General features: G+C 44.9%; 1 protein-coding gene across 2 annotated transcripts in view; it reads left to right on the top strand.

The window, feature by feature from the left end:
• The first annotated feature begins 1,335 nt into the window (after window positions 1-1,335).
• Window positions 1,336-17,168, top strand: part of LOC310774058 (uncharacterized protein) — a 33,294-nt gene continuing 17,461 nt past the window's right edge. For both annotated transcript variants that reach the window (XR_014552574.1, XM_083634119.1), the window contains exons 1-7: window positions 1,336-1,472; window positions 7,464-7,641; window positions 7,841-7,912; window positions 8,102-8,178; window positions 9,448-9,548; window positions 11,336-11,452; window positions 12,657-12,731. Coding sequence is in view for 1 of the 2 variants with exons in the window: in XM_083634119.1 (XP_083490245.1) it covers window positions 1,413-1,472; window positions 7,464-7,641; window positions 7,841-7,912; window positions 8,102-8,178; window positions 9,448-9,548; window positions 11,336-11,452; window positions 12,657-12,731 (680 nt within the window). In the remaining variant the exon portion in view is untranslated. The remainder of the gene's footprint in view (window positions 1,473-7,463; window positions 7,642-7,840; window positions 7,913-8,101; window positions 8,179-9,447; window positions 9,549-11,335; window positions 11,453-12,656; window positions 12,732-17,168) is intronic.

Raw genomic sequence — 17,168 nt, forward strand, 5'->3', positions numbered from 1 at the left:
TAAGTTTGGCCAGGATTTTTAATCACTGCAATGAATTCACTACATGGCTCCAGTCATCCGTCATCTGCCATCTAAACAGGCTTTATTGAGGTTTAACTTTGTCTAGACACTATAATGGATACAAGTTCAGTGTACTCTTGCTTTCTCTCTTTCCTTGATAAAGTATTATATGGAAATGTGTCTTACTTCAGCTATTGAACAACAATAAAATGAGACACATTTATGAATGAGAGCAAAATGATGTTGTGTCCTCTAAATGGCTTTCTTTCAAAGGTGAATATTCCCCTAGAAACAGTATGAGTCATTCACCTCTCTGTAATGTGCAGGGTGATTGCCGAAGTGGACCGTTACCCATCTGCAAACGCACCTTAGCACCAGCATTGAGCCTAGAATGACGCAGAACATCATCAATATGGATGTCACACTTCCTGAGTGACGCAAGCAGCAGTATTTGGCACGCCACACATGTATGACTGCATGAAAAGGACAATTTTCATCAATTACTTGCTTTGGAAGATGCCGTAAATGCGATATTCTACATGATGAGGCTTTGATTGGCCTCTGAGAGGCAGAGGACATGCAATCACAGCCCCCATCTACTGATTTCCATCATCAATCTAAGTTTTATGTATGTCTAGTAGTCATCGACCTCCAGTTTGCAAGTCTGACACTGTTTCATTTGTGAGTGTGAGGTGCATGCTTTAACAGCCTCTTATTAACTGTGATTATGATCCTTCCCAATATTAATCCTGCTGCCTTTGCTGGGTGAGCGAAATGATGTGGAATATGTGTTCGTGGGATACAGCGACCCCTGCAGGCCAGCCAGCGGTTATACTGCTGAGAGAGAGAGAGAGAGAGAAAGAGGGGGGGGGGGGGAGCGAGAGAGGGAGAGAGAGAGAGATCCTCCACAGTTCCAGCTCTTACATTATCAATACATTATCCCTCTGTAGTTTAACTGAGTGTCTGTTAGACAACTGTATGCTTTTGTATCACTTCCAATAGTGTGCGTGTGCATATGTGTGCGTATGGGTATGTGTTACACTGGAAATAAATGGTATTGAGTAATATGTCATTACTTTGAGTCATTCATCCGCACACTACGGGTGCGTTGGGAGCCCCGGAGCGTCAGATTGGATTTACGAACCCTATGCTTGAATGTAAAAATACAAGTGATACAACATTGGACATTGCATGTCTCATAACAACATGAAATCTCAGGTCTGCAAGGAGAAAGGATGAAACCAGAATAATCGAAACGCGCTCATTACATGGAAGGCACATTTGTCCCTCATCGGCTTCTGTACCCGAACCAGGAAGTTGTATACAAATCTATTCATATGATTAATTTAACACATTTTTAGAGTAGCAACAAAAAGTTAAAACACTGTTAATTAAATACGATAGTTTTCGAAATGCGCAGAAGGACCGAAGGGCAAGAGCCGGGCGAGGAACCTCCCAAGGCAGATAGAAAGGTAGGTATGCAATGTTGACGTTAGCCAACTGTGTACGTTAGCTCGAGGAACTTATTGACAGCTCATCTCTGTCCACTACTGTCTAGCTGGCCAATCAAGCTAGTTGCTCCTGTGTTCCCTGACATCCGTTAATCCACACCCACACGGCCAGTACAACTTGTATCATGCTTGTACTGTACAAGCATGTCTGGTGCTGACAGTTTTCTGCTTTTGATATTGATGTCACGCTGCAAGATGATCACTAATGGATGGATGGACACTTGTCTGGCACATACTGACTGCACACGTTCAAGTATAGAGAGAATATCACGCTATAACTATATAGAAATATGTGAGTTTAAAAGGATAGTTCGGATTTTTTTGATGTGGGGTGGTTGTATGAGGTAGCGTTATTTGCCAACAGTCAGTGTACTACATGTCATGCAGTAGAATGCAGCCTAGGCCGTGTGACGTTTAGTCAAGTGTGAACACAAAACAACAGGGGAGGGGGGGGGGCTAAAATGCTTCATACTGCCTACCTGGTGTAGCCTAATCTCAACAACCAAGTCTCCACTAAGCCCTGCGATGCCAAGTTGACTTGAAAATACATAATTTACACATCCTGTTTTTAGCTGAAATCTCCACTGTAGCCAGGTGCTCGAGCAAGAAGTGCAGCAGTTCCAGCTGCACATGGCTATATTTCAGCTAAAAACAGGTACTGTAACTAGAGGTCGGTTCATTCCTGCACTGTACGTGGCTTTGTAAGGTGAGGCCCTTTTGGTATGGCCTCTGTAACACCTTGACCAGGATCACAGGAGTTACGTTTCCACTGGATCCTGAGCTTTGCTTACTGTAGCCCCATAACGTGACACCACTTACTCCACTTACTGTACTTACGTACAGCAGTCGGCGCCACACGGCGTTAGAATCCTCAATAGGTGGGCAAGGCTGTTCAAAAAGCTCTCCTACCCGTATCCGACCTCCGATTGCAGATCCGAAGATATGATCGCCAGCCTAGTGAAGCCAGTAAGTTCGCCGGGGAGGTTAAATGATACTGCTGTGTGAAACAACCGTTTAGAAGCAGTCTTTGCACAGCCGGCACTGAATTTACAGCAGGGTGTGTTTGATCTCACTATCATGGTGCACCGCTTGCACGCGGCAAGCAAACAACACATGCGGCTGTCAGAAACGGTTGTTTCACGCAGCAGTATCATTTAACCTCCCCGGCGAACTTACTGGCTTCACTAGGCTGGCGATCATATCTTCAGATCTGCAATCGGAGGTCGGATACGGGTAGGAGAGCTTTTTGAACAGCCTTGCCCACCTATTGAGGATTCTAACGCTGTGTGGCGCCGACTGCTGTACAGTAAGTGCAGTAAGTGGCGTCACGTTATGGGGTTATGCTTACTGGGGAATTTCACAAGTGTTAGCAATTATCTAACTCATTGCCAAATTAAATGAACAGAAATTGCTTTATGTGTGGCCAGGAAATGCATAACTGTGACATGGAAATCTGATTAATCTCTCCTCATTGATAGATGGTCTTCTCTCCTCCCCCACATTCCCTGCTCCCCACCTCCTCCCTTTCCCAGCTCTCTCCTCCCCCACATCCCCCTGCTCTCCCTCCCTTGCTCCCCCTTCTCCCTTTTCCCCCTCCTCCCCTTTCCTGCTCTCTCCTCTTTCCCCCTTCCCCTGCTCCTTCCCCACCCCCCCTTCCCTGCTCTCTCCTCCCCCACATTTCCCATTCCCTCCCCACCTCCTCCCTTTCCCTGCTCTCTCCTCCCCCACATACCCCCGCTCTCCCTCCTCACCTCCTCCCTTTTCCTGCTCTCTCCTCCCCCACATTCCCCCCGCTCTCCCTCCCCTGCTCCCTCCCCACCTCATCCCTTTCCCTGTTCTCTCCTCCTCCACATTCCCCGCATTCCCCCTTTTTCTCCCTTTCTCTCTGCCTTTCTCTATCATATGATTGTTCAATCTTGTTATTATTACTACTGTAATTGTTACTGTTGTGTCAGCTAGATTTACTGTAGCTAGACATATTTTCTGTGAAGTCATCTGAGACATCCTTGTGAATTAGGGCTATACAAATTGACTTGACTTGACTTATCCACCTTATTTCGAGCTGCCATGATGCCGCATGTGAAATATGGGTGCTTCTTCTGATATAATCCTCCCAGCCATCCCCCCCCCCCCTGCATGTAAAGAAAGTCACACTTTGTTGTCAAACTGAAACAGGGGTTTCATATAAAAACTACATAGCTCGTGGAAGCTCGTAACATGTCGCCGGTCTTCAGCTTTGCCAGTAGAGAAAGTGACGTCACTTAGGCGACAGTGTATGTAGTCTTTCTGATTTATAACTTATAGTGCAACAGTTTGGCGACAAACTGCGACTTTCTTGACATGCAAAGTTATGTTTTAAATTGACAAAATTAACGTTGGCACCCCGTGGCACAATTCAAATGGGATAAAAAAAGGTAACGTTATTCTCCGTTCACCACCATTCATATTTTTTCAGCACTGCTACAGGGAGAAAAGCAGGAAGTGACGTTCACTTTGCTTCTCTATATAGACACAGATTTGGCTCGCCCTACCGGAAGTGCTCGGCTCGGGGTCCACAATGGGGTCTAACCCATGGGTCTAACCCTAATCCTAATCCTAATCCTAACTCTGATTCATATTTTTAATGTCCATCATGTCTGATAACATCAGTAGCTTACTGTTAGCTTGTTAGCTAATCTAAAGCTGTCGGCCATTTGCCCACATCAATCCCACCATGTGCCCGACGTACAGCCAATCAAATGCTTACCCGAGCTATTTACATTACATTACGTCATTTGGCAGATGCTTTCATCCAAAGCAACATTTTTGTCAGCAATAGAGCAATCAACTATGTAACTACAACTTCTGAAGGAACAGTGGTACAAGTTAAGGTTATTTTATTTTATTTATTTTTTTAAGAGAGAGAAAGAAGTTAGATCAAGAAGGGCCCAGATGGAGCCTGAAAAGGTGTGTCTTTAGTCTTTTCCAAAAGATCGGCAGTGATTCGGCCGTCCTGACCGAAGGTTGAAGCTCGTTCCACCATTGAGGTGCCAGGGACGAGAAGAGTCACGAATGGGATGAGCGACTTTTGAGCCCCCGTAGTGGAGGAGGGGCGAGGCGTCCTGCGCTGGTGGAGGAGTGGAGGGAACGGTGAGAGATATGGAGCCTGACCATAGATTGTAAGTACCGAGGGGCTGTCTGGTGTACTGCCCTGTAGGCCAGAACCAGTGTTTTGAATTGAATGCGTGCCGAGATGGGAAGCCATTGAAGGTCCCGGAAGAGGGGAGTGACATGAGAGAATTTGGGTTGGTTGAATACCAGACGGGCTGCAGCGTTCTGAATGAGCTGAAGCGGTCGGATGGCTACAGCTGGTAGCCCAGCCAGAAGAACATTGCAGTAGTCCAGGTGAGAGATGACAAGCGCCTGGACCAGGAGTTGTGTCGCTTCCCTTGTGAGAAACAGATGGATTTTGTACAAGGAGAACCTGCAGGAGTGGGCAGTTGCTGCGATGTAGGCTGAGTTGGACAGCTGATTGTCGAGGATCACTCCAAGGTTCTTAGCTGTTTGAGAGGGAAACACGGTAGTGTTGTCAATGGAGATGGAAAGGTCAGTGAGGGGACAGTCTTTCCCGGGGAGGAAGAGTAGCTCTGTTTTCCCAAGATTCAGCTTGAGATGGTGGGCAGACATCCAAGCACCAATGTCTTTGAGGCATGCAGCGATACGTGCCTTGATTTGGGTGTCTGAGGGGGGGAAAGAGAGGTAGAGCTGAGTGTTGTCAGCATAGCAGTGGTAAGAGAAGCCATGAGATGAGATCACATGGCCCAGAGATCTGATATTGAGAAGGAATAGCAAGGGGCCCAGGACTGAGCCCTGGGTCACACCTGTGCTAAGAGTACAGGATCTGGATAAGGATCCTCGCCATAGAACCTGGTATGAGCGGTTAGAGAGATAGGAGGCAAACCAGGAGAGTGCAGATCCTGAGATGCCTAGATCAGAGAGAGTAGAGAGAAGAATCTGGTGATTCACTGTATCAAAAGCTGCAGACAAGTCAAGGAGGACAAGGACAGAGGAGAGAGATGAGGCCTTAGCAGTGTGTAGGGCCTCAGAGACTGAAAGGAGAGCCGTCTCAGTAGAGTGAGAAGCCTTGAAGCCAGATTGTGTAGAGGATCCAGTAGGTCATTCTGGGAGAGATAGAGAGAAAGTTGTTCGGAAGCAGCCCGTTCAATGGTTTTGGAAATGATTGAGAGAAGAGAGACAGGACGGTAGTTCTGGATGGCAGTAGGGTCAAGGGAGGGTTTCTTAAGCAGTGGCTTGACTCTAGCAGTCTTTAGAGCAGCTGGCACAAGACCAGAGGATAGAGAGGAGTTGATAAGGGTAGTGAGGAAGGGAGATATATCAGTGGAGATGGATTGGAGAAGAGAGGAAGGGATAGGATCAAGGGGGCAGGAGGTGGCACGGTTTGACCTGACAAGCTTAAGGACCTCTTCGGGGGAGAGGCAAGAGAAGGAGGTAAGCCCTGTAGCAGGGGTCAGAGAGTTGGAGTCGGGAGTATTGCAGCTATTGACTGGAGGGGGGAAGGAAGAGCTGATGTCATCTACCTTCTTAGCAAAGAAGGTTACAAAATCATCAGCAGAGAGGGAGGAGGGAGGAGGGAGGGGAGCGGAGGGAGGGTTGAGGAGAGAGGAAAAGGTGGAAAATAGTTTGCTGGGGTTGGAGGCAGAGAACTGGATTTCAGAAATGAAGAAGGTGAGCTAGATCTGCACCGACACCAGCACCACAGGGATGTGACATTTTCTGGTTGTTAGCCAGAAGGCCTCTTTAGAGGATATAATGGTGTCAAGGAAGTGCGTCTGTTTTCTCCATGCACTGACTTTTTTTTAATTTTCTTTTCTTTTTCTTTCACTTAACTGGGTTTATGTAGGGAGGGTAGGGATTTGAGATTTCTTTGGTGTTTGTTGTTTTGTATGTTATGTTTTGTATATTCTTCTTTCTCTATCTTTCTAAAAAAGATACCTCTTTTTGCATCTTTCTAAAAAAAAAAAAAAAACTAACCTAAACTAAACTTGTACCACTGTTCCTTCAGAGGTTGTAGTTGTCATAGACTGTGTTGCATAGTTGATTGCTCTATTGTTGACAAAAATGTGTTATTGTAAGTCGCTTTGGATAAAAGCGTCTGCCAAATGATGTAATGTAATGTAAACGTAATGTATATTTGTTACAATGCATCTGAAAATAAAAACAAAATATATAAAAAACAAAACGGGGTGTAAATGATGTTTTCTAGTCAACTTAGCATCTCAGGGCTTGTGGATTCTTGGATTACACCAGGTGAGCAGCATAGATGCTATTTTGTGAAGAGAAGTGTGAACAATTCTAAAACTTGTGATTTTATTGCAATAAAGTTACCGCTTCATCCATCTTATCTGTACTGAAATTACTAGAAGACACTATATTGTCTAATAATAACAAGGCCAAACTTTTTAAACCACGGTGCCACTTTCCCCCCCAACACCACCCATATCTCCCCCTAGCTAGTAGCCACTAATCCTACCCACCAATCGAATCCTGACTCTCTACCACCTTCCTATCCCGAGCTACGGCCCTTGGCTTTAACACTAAATGTCCATGACTGAGTGACTGACTGTGTCCTGATTCTTCCATCTTATGACCCCGCTGGCCGCCGTGACCTCTTGTCCAGCGCCGCAGTAAAAGCTGTTATAATATGTTCTATTGTAGATATGCACATTTGCTGATACTGAGGGCAATAACTATTCATTTAATGCATTTTTGAAAGGAGTTTGGTATAAGGGCGAGAAATCACCAAGTTATGCTATAGTTTCTCCTCACAATAAGATATGTTAACACTGATCCTTGCAGATTTATTTGTTAAGTAGCCCGTGTCTGTTAATCACTGTGAGTTGAAGTCCTGGACAATGATGATTTGAATCGTGATGTAATACTGCTCTATTGTAGGTTACACAAACTAAGGATATGGATCCAGGAAAGCCCAGTCGACCTGAAGACAAAGGCAGACTCGGTTATGGGTCTCTCCTCATCAACATTGGAAAATGTTTGCTCTTCATCATCTTCGTCCCTCCGTTCCTCAATTATGCATCACTGCAGAGAGAAGGACAGCTGCTCATGCCTAAAGGTTTTCATGTCCCAATCTGCAGTAACCCTCACAGAGTCATTGTTTTTCTTCAGTTTTATTTTATGTCGCCTTCATCCTATTTGAATTATATACATTGACACCTCTTAGGGAGGCTGTCCATAGGCCTATCCATGAAGTTTTGAAGACCACATATTGTGAAGCCTAATCTTTGTTCCTGACCTTTCCCCTGTATATCCAGATGGCCTGATTGTTGATGTCGGATTGGGTCAAAAGATGCACCTTTTATGTAAAGGACAAGGAAATCCAGTTGGTAATACAATAATATTCTATTAATATAATTGGTTCTTATCAGTGATAAAACATTATAAATATTGTAGCCCAGGTTCTTCTTTATGGTCTATATTTTCTGGCAAATGTTTTTTTTTCTCCTGTGTGTTGTTGCATGAAGGATCATAAGAGTCTGTCTTTTAAGCGTTTTAACCCATGTGTTTTTCTTCAGTCATATTGGACGCACCGACTGGAATGTCCTCAGATATTTGGTTTCATGTCCAAGAGAGCATTTCTCCACTGACAAAGGTAGGGAACTGGCAAAATGACTGCACTGTACTGAATAGATATATTGAGGGCTGGACGATATGGTTGAAATGAATATCATGATGATCATAAAGGATTTTTCTCTATATCAATATTAATCACGATATGGTTCATGTGCAAAATCACATTAAATAATCAAATTAATGTTCATCTCATTGAACCGAATGGTAATGTTTGGTGTGATATCAAACAAAACAGAAATTTTCGTATAATATTCCTACCATATACCTCATGGTATCAGAGTTTTTAAGTAAAATCTGCTTGTCATCATCAATTTAAACAGCAGAAATGTGTCACGACAATATTAAAATATCTTCATATCATCACAATATGATTCTACTGAAAGACGATGAATGATAACATTGAATTATCGTCCAGCCCTAGATACTGTCTATTCTGAAATGATCAAAGAGAGAGTAGGATTAAATTTCCCTGTTTTCTGTGTGCATTTGTTTGTATAAAGCAAGTGCGATAAACAAAAGTGTGAATATGTATTTCAGATGTGTTGTGTCCATAAGATGCTCTGAAGGCTGGTTAACATGCTGACATTGATTTTTCCTTTGACTGAGGAAATCCATAGCAACACATTTTTCTCTGCAACTGCAGTGCATGCCTCTGGAAGCAGCCACTACTAATGCACTCATGTAGTTTGTTGTCGGGGGCATGTAGGGACAATCCTTGCAATAGCCCTGCCACATCCTCCCTGTTCAACAAGGACTCAGCAGAGCAGAAAGTCAGGGCCGACAGCCTGCCCCTTGTTTGTCTGAAATGTGACCTGAATTAGGTCACTGGCTAGAGAGTGACAGCTAGAGATCCATTGGAACAACTTAACAACAAGAGCAATACCACATTCAAAGTGACACTACACTACACCTGCGTCCTCATCTGTTTAAATGGAGATTGTCTGGGCTCGTGCATCGTAAGGGGTTGATCAAAGGGGGACAGAGGATAACACAGATGGAAAGCTGATATTAGCGGTCTTTAACCAGCCCTGCTCCTCAGTGCTCCACACGCACAGCAAGACATTTTGCTCAGTCTACCTAAGCGTTTTTGAAGCAGATGCACCTGAACGCTTCTCAGTCTACTAATTGCTTCTGCAGGATTGGAGGGGGGGGGGGGGGCTGTTGTTTCTAGTGGTTGTTTGGGGAATGGAGAGGGAATGTCATGTGGTATTAATAGATCTGTATGGTGTTCTTTAAAAGATCGATGGAAGAAGCTAAACTCGTGGTCTCTGTTTGTCACCTCGCCCAGGTATGCACCTATGACAGAATGGGATTGGGCTTCAGCAAGCGGCTGATGCAGAATGAAACCACAGGAGCAGAGAAAGTTTGGGGGATGTCAACGACTGGACGGTGAGCATAATACTTTCTTCACTACCGTTTTGAGTGCTTCTGACACTGAACATGTAGAGACACTGCACTGCACCCAGCTGTACACCAAGTCTTTTTATTTGGATCCTTTCTATTACATTGTGATTTCTGAATGGATCAACTGGCTGTTTCAAGCCAGCGGGGTGAGCTCATCATCTGTCTCTTTAGCTTGTTGCCGCTGAGTTTGATTGAAATGAATTGGGGGAATCTTTAGGTGAGATGTGCATGCTGAAGGTGACATAGGCCTGATTCAATCAGACATCTGCAATAGACTAGACTAGTGTCTGTTAGATCTCTGCTTTAATTAGCCAGCTCTCTCCTCTCTACTTTATTTGTGTGAATTACACCACAGCTCAAGGGAATAGGAGGAATGGGGGTGGAGGTGTGTGTGCCAAAGACTTTTGTAGGGGGACGGGCCTATCGGTGCTGTTACAATTCTTATTGGTCAAAGAGCGGTTGATAAAGGTCATAGATTACTTAATGCATCTTTTACACACAGATACGCAGTCTGAAGCTAAAAGTCTGGACTGCTGCACTACTGGACCGTGCTCCAGTGAATGTTTTTAATTCAGTTTTCTGAATTAAAAACATTTAATTTCCACCCAGTACCCATAATCCCCTCCTTAAAACTGTATTTCCTTGATTAACTGGCCATTTGAGACCGCTTATTGATTGTCCCGGCCAGCAGAGCGTAATGTGAGCCCGCTGCCCTGCATTACGCTGCTTAACGCGCCACAGCCCCGCCCCGCCCCGCACCACGCCGCCCCGCCCCGCACCACCCCGCCCCGCCCCGCACCCCGCCCCCCCTGCCCCGCACCACCCCGCCCTGCCCCGCACCACCCCGCCCTGCCCCGCACCACCCCGCCCTGCCCCGCACCACCCCGCCCTGCCCCGCACCACCCCGCCCTGCCCCGCACCACCCCGCCCTGCCCCGCACCACCCCGCCCTGCCCCGCACCACCCCGCCGCACTGCTGTGGGATTCAGACGTAATCTTTTCGTCTTTGACACCGTACCACATTTGTCAAGGCTTAAATGTGTCTACAGGATGAGCGGGCGTGGTTCGTGACGGTCAGCGACTCAGCGGTCTAGTTTACTTTGGCATGTGGCCCAGACAGCAGGCGGCCACCCATTTTTTGATGCAAGCAATCAATTTCAGAATTCAATATCTCTGGGGGTTTGCTGACTGCCTCACCTTCTCCCGGCGCGGGCTGTGAAACCTCTTCATTTCACTGTGACACCCCGGGTGTGATTTATTAGAGGCAGAAACCCAGCACAACAGATGGCTGTCAGAGAGGAGTCGCTTTTCATGTAATGATGATGCTCCTTCTGATGATGGAAGTTTGCCCGTGTTTGTTTTTCCTCTGGTGTTTTCTAAGGCCAAGGACTCGCCACTCCCTCCTTTATCCTTTCATTTGGGTTTCAGCAGTGTTGTTTATCGTGCCTGCTGTTTCTGGACAGACATGAAATGCAAAACTAGAAGAGAAATACTGCCGACCTTTACTTTCATCCAGTTGTTAATCATCTGTATTGACATTTTGGGATATCATGAAAAAGTTCAATAGAATTTATATTCTCTTTGCTATTTCGGTTTAAGGTAATTTATTCTTCCTAACAAGACTCTCTCATGAGGACTGTCTTTTGTGTTCATCGTTCATGCCAGGAGTCCTAGGCCGTCCTGGCTCAGTAATAAAGCTCCTGGCCCAGTTTGCGGCCTTTGTGTCCTGGTTATTTTGCAGAGACAGATGAGATGATCTCTGTTGTCTTCCAGGATGGTGGATGACCTCCACCGGCTCCTCCAGGCTGCCGGGTTAGCCACGCCTTTCATCCTGGTCGGCTCCGAGCTCGGCGCTCTCAACGGCAGGTTCTACAGCCACATTCATGATGTGTAAGTGGAAACGGTGCACAGTGGAAATGATTCAAAAACATGCTTTCCTTAATGCACTATATCATCTAATTCGATCGTGGAGGACGATACCCTTATCTCACGATACACAATGTGGGGTTCACGATTCGATAAAACCATGATATAATCGGATAACTAAAAGTTCACACACAAAGTCTGACTGTGCAGAATTATGTTTATTTTTGAGCCACACATCTAGTCTAGCCTGGGTGGGATAGGTGGGAACAGGGTTCAAAATTAGCTTTTTGGCCAATCTGCCAATGGAAGGTAAACAGAGAAAATTTACCAGCCAAAAATAGTTTTAACAGCCATAATGATGCTATATTTAATTTAAAGCGATTACTTTATTAAGTTCTTAGTATGCAAATTCATAAATTTGGTTTAGCCTCACAACTTCTATTCAAATCTTTTTCAATAGCCAGTCTAAGCGCACAAACACAGCGATGTATACCTGGCAGTGTGTTGTGATTCCAAAATCATTAACCGCTCAACTGGCCATTGACCTCATTTTATGTTTCCTCCAAACCCAAAATGTACCATGCAGCAGCATTTGGCGCTTGGCGGTTGTTAATTTTGAACCTGGGTGAGTATATGCTACAATCCAAAATCTATTTCAATGAATGCCATACAGTATAAAACAGAAGATAGAAGTATCCAAATTTAGTGGACCATGAAAGTATCTAGCAAATGTTTGGCTTACTTTGACCTGCAAATCATCAGCGAGCACATGGATATTCATGTTCCCACACAGCACATACAGTGCAGTGCCTCCACTAATTCCTTCTGAAATTCTCATACTCTCAAACACACACTTTCCAATCTATGGGACATAAATATTCCAGCGGCCGTTCCCGCCAGCGTTCACAACTCACTCATCTCGGAGACAACATGGCGATTAGCAGGCCCGAGCCGTGGAAAGATTTAGCGTCTAATCGGCCGTGATGCGGGGGCCGTGATGCGGGGGGGCGCTGTGGGAGTAAATGAAGTGGCGGTGAGCGGGTGACACCTTTCCCAATGGAAATCTGGCCCCTGCAATGTGGCGTGTGTGCGTGGTCATCCATCTGCGGGGGCTGAGGATGGACGAATCGACAAGACAGACGGGACGAAGATGGTGCCATCCATCTCACGCTCATTACGGCCCGGACCGGGAGGGTAAAGTGTGTACGTGTCCTCTTTTTGTCCCCAGGCAAGTGTCAGACCTGGTGCTGATTGATCCCATCCCAGAGGATGTCTTTGAGGAGGAGCAGTGGAACGAGTACTGGTAAGTTTTATAGTCCGCTTCAGGGAAGTAGGGAGGGTGGCAGGATGTGGAAAAACCCGGAGTAGAGGAGAAGAATGAGAGACGGGAACGGGGCAGAGTGTGGCGAGGAGCGAGGAGGACGATAAGGAGTTGGGAAATGAAGGGCAGAGGGGAGCAGATAAAAAGAGAGAGGCATGGAAGAGGAGAAGGGGAAACAAAGAAGTGTATCAACTTGGAAAAAAGAGGATTAGGGTGAAGGGAGGGAAGGCAGAGACGGCCGTGTGTTTTAGGAGTCTTCATCCTGATTGGCTTTATGGGGACTGGACTCACTGTAGTTGATTATCTTTGCTGGGTGGGGCTGGGCTTATTAACATGATTAATCAGAGGCCAAAGAAACTCATTAGTTGATCACAGTCTTTTAGCATGAAACAGATGAAGGAGGAATTGGGGTGGTGGTGGTTGAGACTGCGGACAGAAATTGTAATAACAATGTTTTAATCCTCCAGGAAAGATACATGTCAAGCGGTAGTCATTGCCCCAGCATATACCTCATTATACATTAACTATCATATAGGGAGGACAGATTATTATTCATGATCATCAGGAGCACGGAGGAGGAATGTCAATTATGCAACACTGTCACTATCTCCGATTGTTTACAACTGAAGTATGCCGTGTAACAGTGCAGCGTGTGTAATCATTCAAAGGTATTCCACTGCAGCACAGACTATAATTAATCAGTTATATAATTTACCAAAGCGTGCTAAGCCTTTAGCTGCAACTGACAGCCTTGCAGCAACGACTGCAAAACAAACGAATCTCATGACCCCTGCTGTTTGCGTCATTTACAGTGCAGAGAAGATCAAAAGGGTTCCTCTTGCTCGAATCTTGAATCTTGAATCTTGAATCTTGAAGCACAATAGATATTTCTTGTATTGTTGCAAAATAGCAGTATCTGTCATCTGGAATCACAGAGGAGTTACGGGCTGAGTTATGTCAGAAAAAGTGTGATAAGATCAAGTTTTCCCATTTCATGCATGACGCCAGACTTAGTGCTTCAGAAGTTCTGTCCACCAATATTAGCCCACTGGTTATATAACAATGAGTTAAGCCAGATAAGAAATGGATCCTTGAAAATGGCCTAATTTGTACGTGACTCGAAGTGGAGCAGCGCCATTTATCAGGGATATGTGTCCAATTATCCTCTGATTAATAGGCATTCATTTCACTGCTGCAGCCACAATCCAATTACTCTGTAGAGAAGCAATGGAGAAATTAAATGAATGGTGAGGAGGACTTCCATTTGATATACTCAGTGTGGAGATCCAAGATGCAGCACAGCTCTATTTCATGCTGCACATCACAGCATCCCAATACCTCCAGTTACTTCCCTTGCTTCCTTTCCTCTTGTGTTCACCAAGGTTACATGTAGGTGTGTGTTTCTGTCAGTCTGTCAGACATGGGTTTATTCATGTAGGTGTGCGTTTCTGTCAGTCTGTCAGACATGGGCTTATTCATGTAGGTGTGCGTTTCTGTCAGTCTGTCAGACATGGGTTTATGTTAGGGCTGTGGCGATTCACTTATCTCCCGATTCGATACTATCACGATTCTTGGGTGCCGATTCGATTTATATTGCGATTCTTAAGTATTGCGATTCTACGATTATTGCGATTCGATATTACGATTTATTGCGATTTTTGTTTATTTTTTTCTTTTCTTTTTTCAGTTTGTTTGCTTTTTTACACTAGATTAGAACATGGGAAAAGTTGAATCATACACTAGACTCTAGACTGTATATTATATATCATGAGTAGGGCTGGGCGATATAGTTAAAAACAGGGGTGGACTGGGATCATAATTCAGGCCGGGCATTAGATACCAAGCAGGCCAGGCCGATATTGGCCAACGCGCGTAAAATTTGGGCCGTTTGAAGCCAGATTTGGGCCGTTTGAAGTCCAATTTTACAATGAGATGCACCCACTTTAACCCTGAAGTGTAATTATTACTTCAGACTAACTAATAAAGTAATAAAACCACTAGTAAACCAGTAGGCGGCGCCTGGCCTGCTGTTCAGTGAGTGGCCTGACTGCAAGCACCCAAATTTTTTTTTTTTTTTTTTTTTTTTTTTTAATTTGCGATTATCGATTCTGGAATAAAAGATCGATCCAAAAAATCGTGACATTAAAAATCGCGATACTTAGGTGAATCGATTTTTTCCCCCACCCCTAGTTTATGTAGGTGTGTGTTTCTGTCAGTCTGTCAGACATGGGTTTATGTAGGTGTGCGTTTCTGTCAGTCTGTCAGACATGGGTTTATGTAGGTGTGTGTTTCTGTCAGTCTGTCAGACATGGGTTTATGTAGGTGTGCGTTTCTGTCAGTCTGTCAGACATGGGTTTATGTAGGTGTGTGTTTCTGTCAGTCTGTCAGACATGGGTTTATGTAGGTGTGCGTTTCTGTCAGTCTGTCAGACATGGGTTTATGTAGGTGTGTGTTTCTGTCAGTCTGTCAGACATGGGTTTATGTAGGTGTGTGTTTCTGTCAGTCTGTCAGACATGGGTTTATGTAGGTGTGTGTTTCTGTCAGTCTGTGAGATATGAGTTTATGTAGGTGTGTGTTTCTGTCAGTCTGTGAGATATGGGTTTATGTAGGTGTGTGTTTCTGTCAGTCTGTCAGACATGGGTTTATGTAGGTGTGTGTTTCTGTCAGTCTGTCAGACATGGGTTTATGTAGGTGTGTGTTTCTGTCAGTCTGTGAGATATGGGTTTATGTAGGTGTGTGTTTCTGTCAGTCTGTCAGACATGGGTTTATGTAGGTGTGTGTTTCTGTCAGTCTCTCAGACATGGGTTTATGTAGGTGTGTGTTTCTGTCAGTCTGTCAGGCATGGGTTTATGTAGGTGTGTGTTTCTGTCAGTCTGTCAGACATGGGTTTATTCATGTAGGTGTGTGTTTCTGTCAGTCTGTCAGACATGGGTTTATGTAGGTGTGCGTTTCTGTCAGTCTGTCAGACATGGGTTTATGTAGGTGTGCGTTTCTGTCAGTCTGTCAGACATGGGTTTATGTAGGTGTGTGTTTCTGTCAGTCTGTCAGACATGGGTTTATGTAGGTGTGTGTTTCTGTCAGTCTGTCAGACATGGGTTTATGTAGGTGTGCGTTTCTGTCAGTCTGTCAGACATGGGTTTATTCATGTAGGTGTGTGTTTCTGTCAGTCTGTCAGACATGGGTTTATGTAGGTGTGCGTTTCTGTCAGTCTGTCAGACATGGGTTTATTCATGTAGGTGTGTGTTTCTGTCAGTCTGTCAGACATGGGTTTATGTAGGTGTGTGTTTCTGTCAGTCTCTCAGACATGGGTTTATGTAGGTGTGTCTTTCTGTCAGTCTGTCAGACATGGGTTTATGTAGGTGTGCATTTCTGTCAGTCTGTCAGACATGGGTTTATGTAGGTGTGTGTTTCTGTCAGTCTGTCAGACATGGGTTTATGTATGTGTGTGTTTCTGTCAGTCTGTCAGACATGGGTTTATGTAGGTGTGCGTTTCTCTCAGTCTGTCAGACATGGGTTTATGTAGGTGTGTGTTTCTGTCAGTCTGTCAGACATGGGTTTATGTAGGTGTGCGTTTCTGTCAGTCTGTCAGACATGGGTTTATGTAGGTGTGTGTTTCTGTCAGTCTGTCAGACATGGGTTTATGTAGGTGTGCGTTTCTGTCAGTCTGTCAGACATGGGTTTATGTAGGTGTGTGTTTCTGTCAGTCTGTCAGACATGGGTTTATGTAGGTGTGCGTTTCTGTCAGTCTGTCAGACATGGGTTTATGTAGGTGTGCGTTTCTGTCAGTCTGTCAGACATGGGTTTATGTAGGTGTGCGTTTCTGTCAGTCTGTCAGACATGGGTTTATGTAGGTGTGTGTTTCTGTCAGTCTGTCAGACATGGGTTTATGTAGGTGTGTGTTTCTGTCAGTCTGTCAGACATGGGTTTATTTTGCATGTAGGTGTGCGTTTCTGTCAGTCTGTCAGACATGGGTTTATTTTGCATGTAGGTGTGCATTTCTGTCAGTCTTTCAGACATGGGTTTATTTTGCATGTAGGTGTGCATTTCTGTCAGTCTGTCAGACATGGGTTTATGTAGGTGTGTGTTTCTGTCAGTCTGTCAGACATGGGTTTATTTTGCATGTAGGTGTGCGTTTCTGTCAGTCTGTCAGACATGGGTTTATTTTGCATGTAGGTGTGCGTTTCTGTCAGTCTGTCAGACATGGGTTTATTTTGCATGTAGGTGTGCATTTCTGTCAGTCTTTCAGACAACATGGGTTTATTAGGTTTCGGAGGTCTTACAGTCTTTGGTACACAAGATAAGTAATCCAGCAGGGAGCGGAGCTGCACCTGAGGAGGGTTGTGGGGAGACCATATCAGCTTTGAACTGGGACTGGAGGATTTACACATCAAAGACCTGCTCATTAACAGCGGCTCACTC

This window comes from Poromitra crassiceps, assembly GCF_964638095.1.
Source record: "Poromitra crassiceps genome assembly, chromosome: 1".
Lineage (NCBI taxonomy): Eukaryota > Metazoa > Chordata > Actinopteri > Beryciformes > Melamphaidae > Poromitra > Poromitra crassiceps.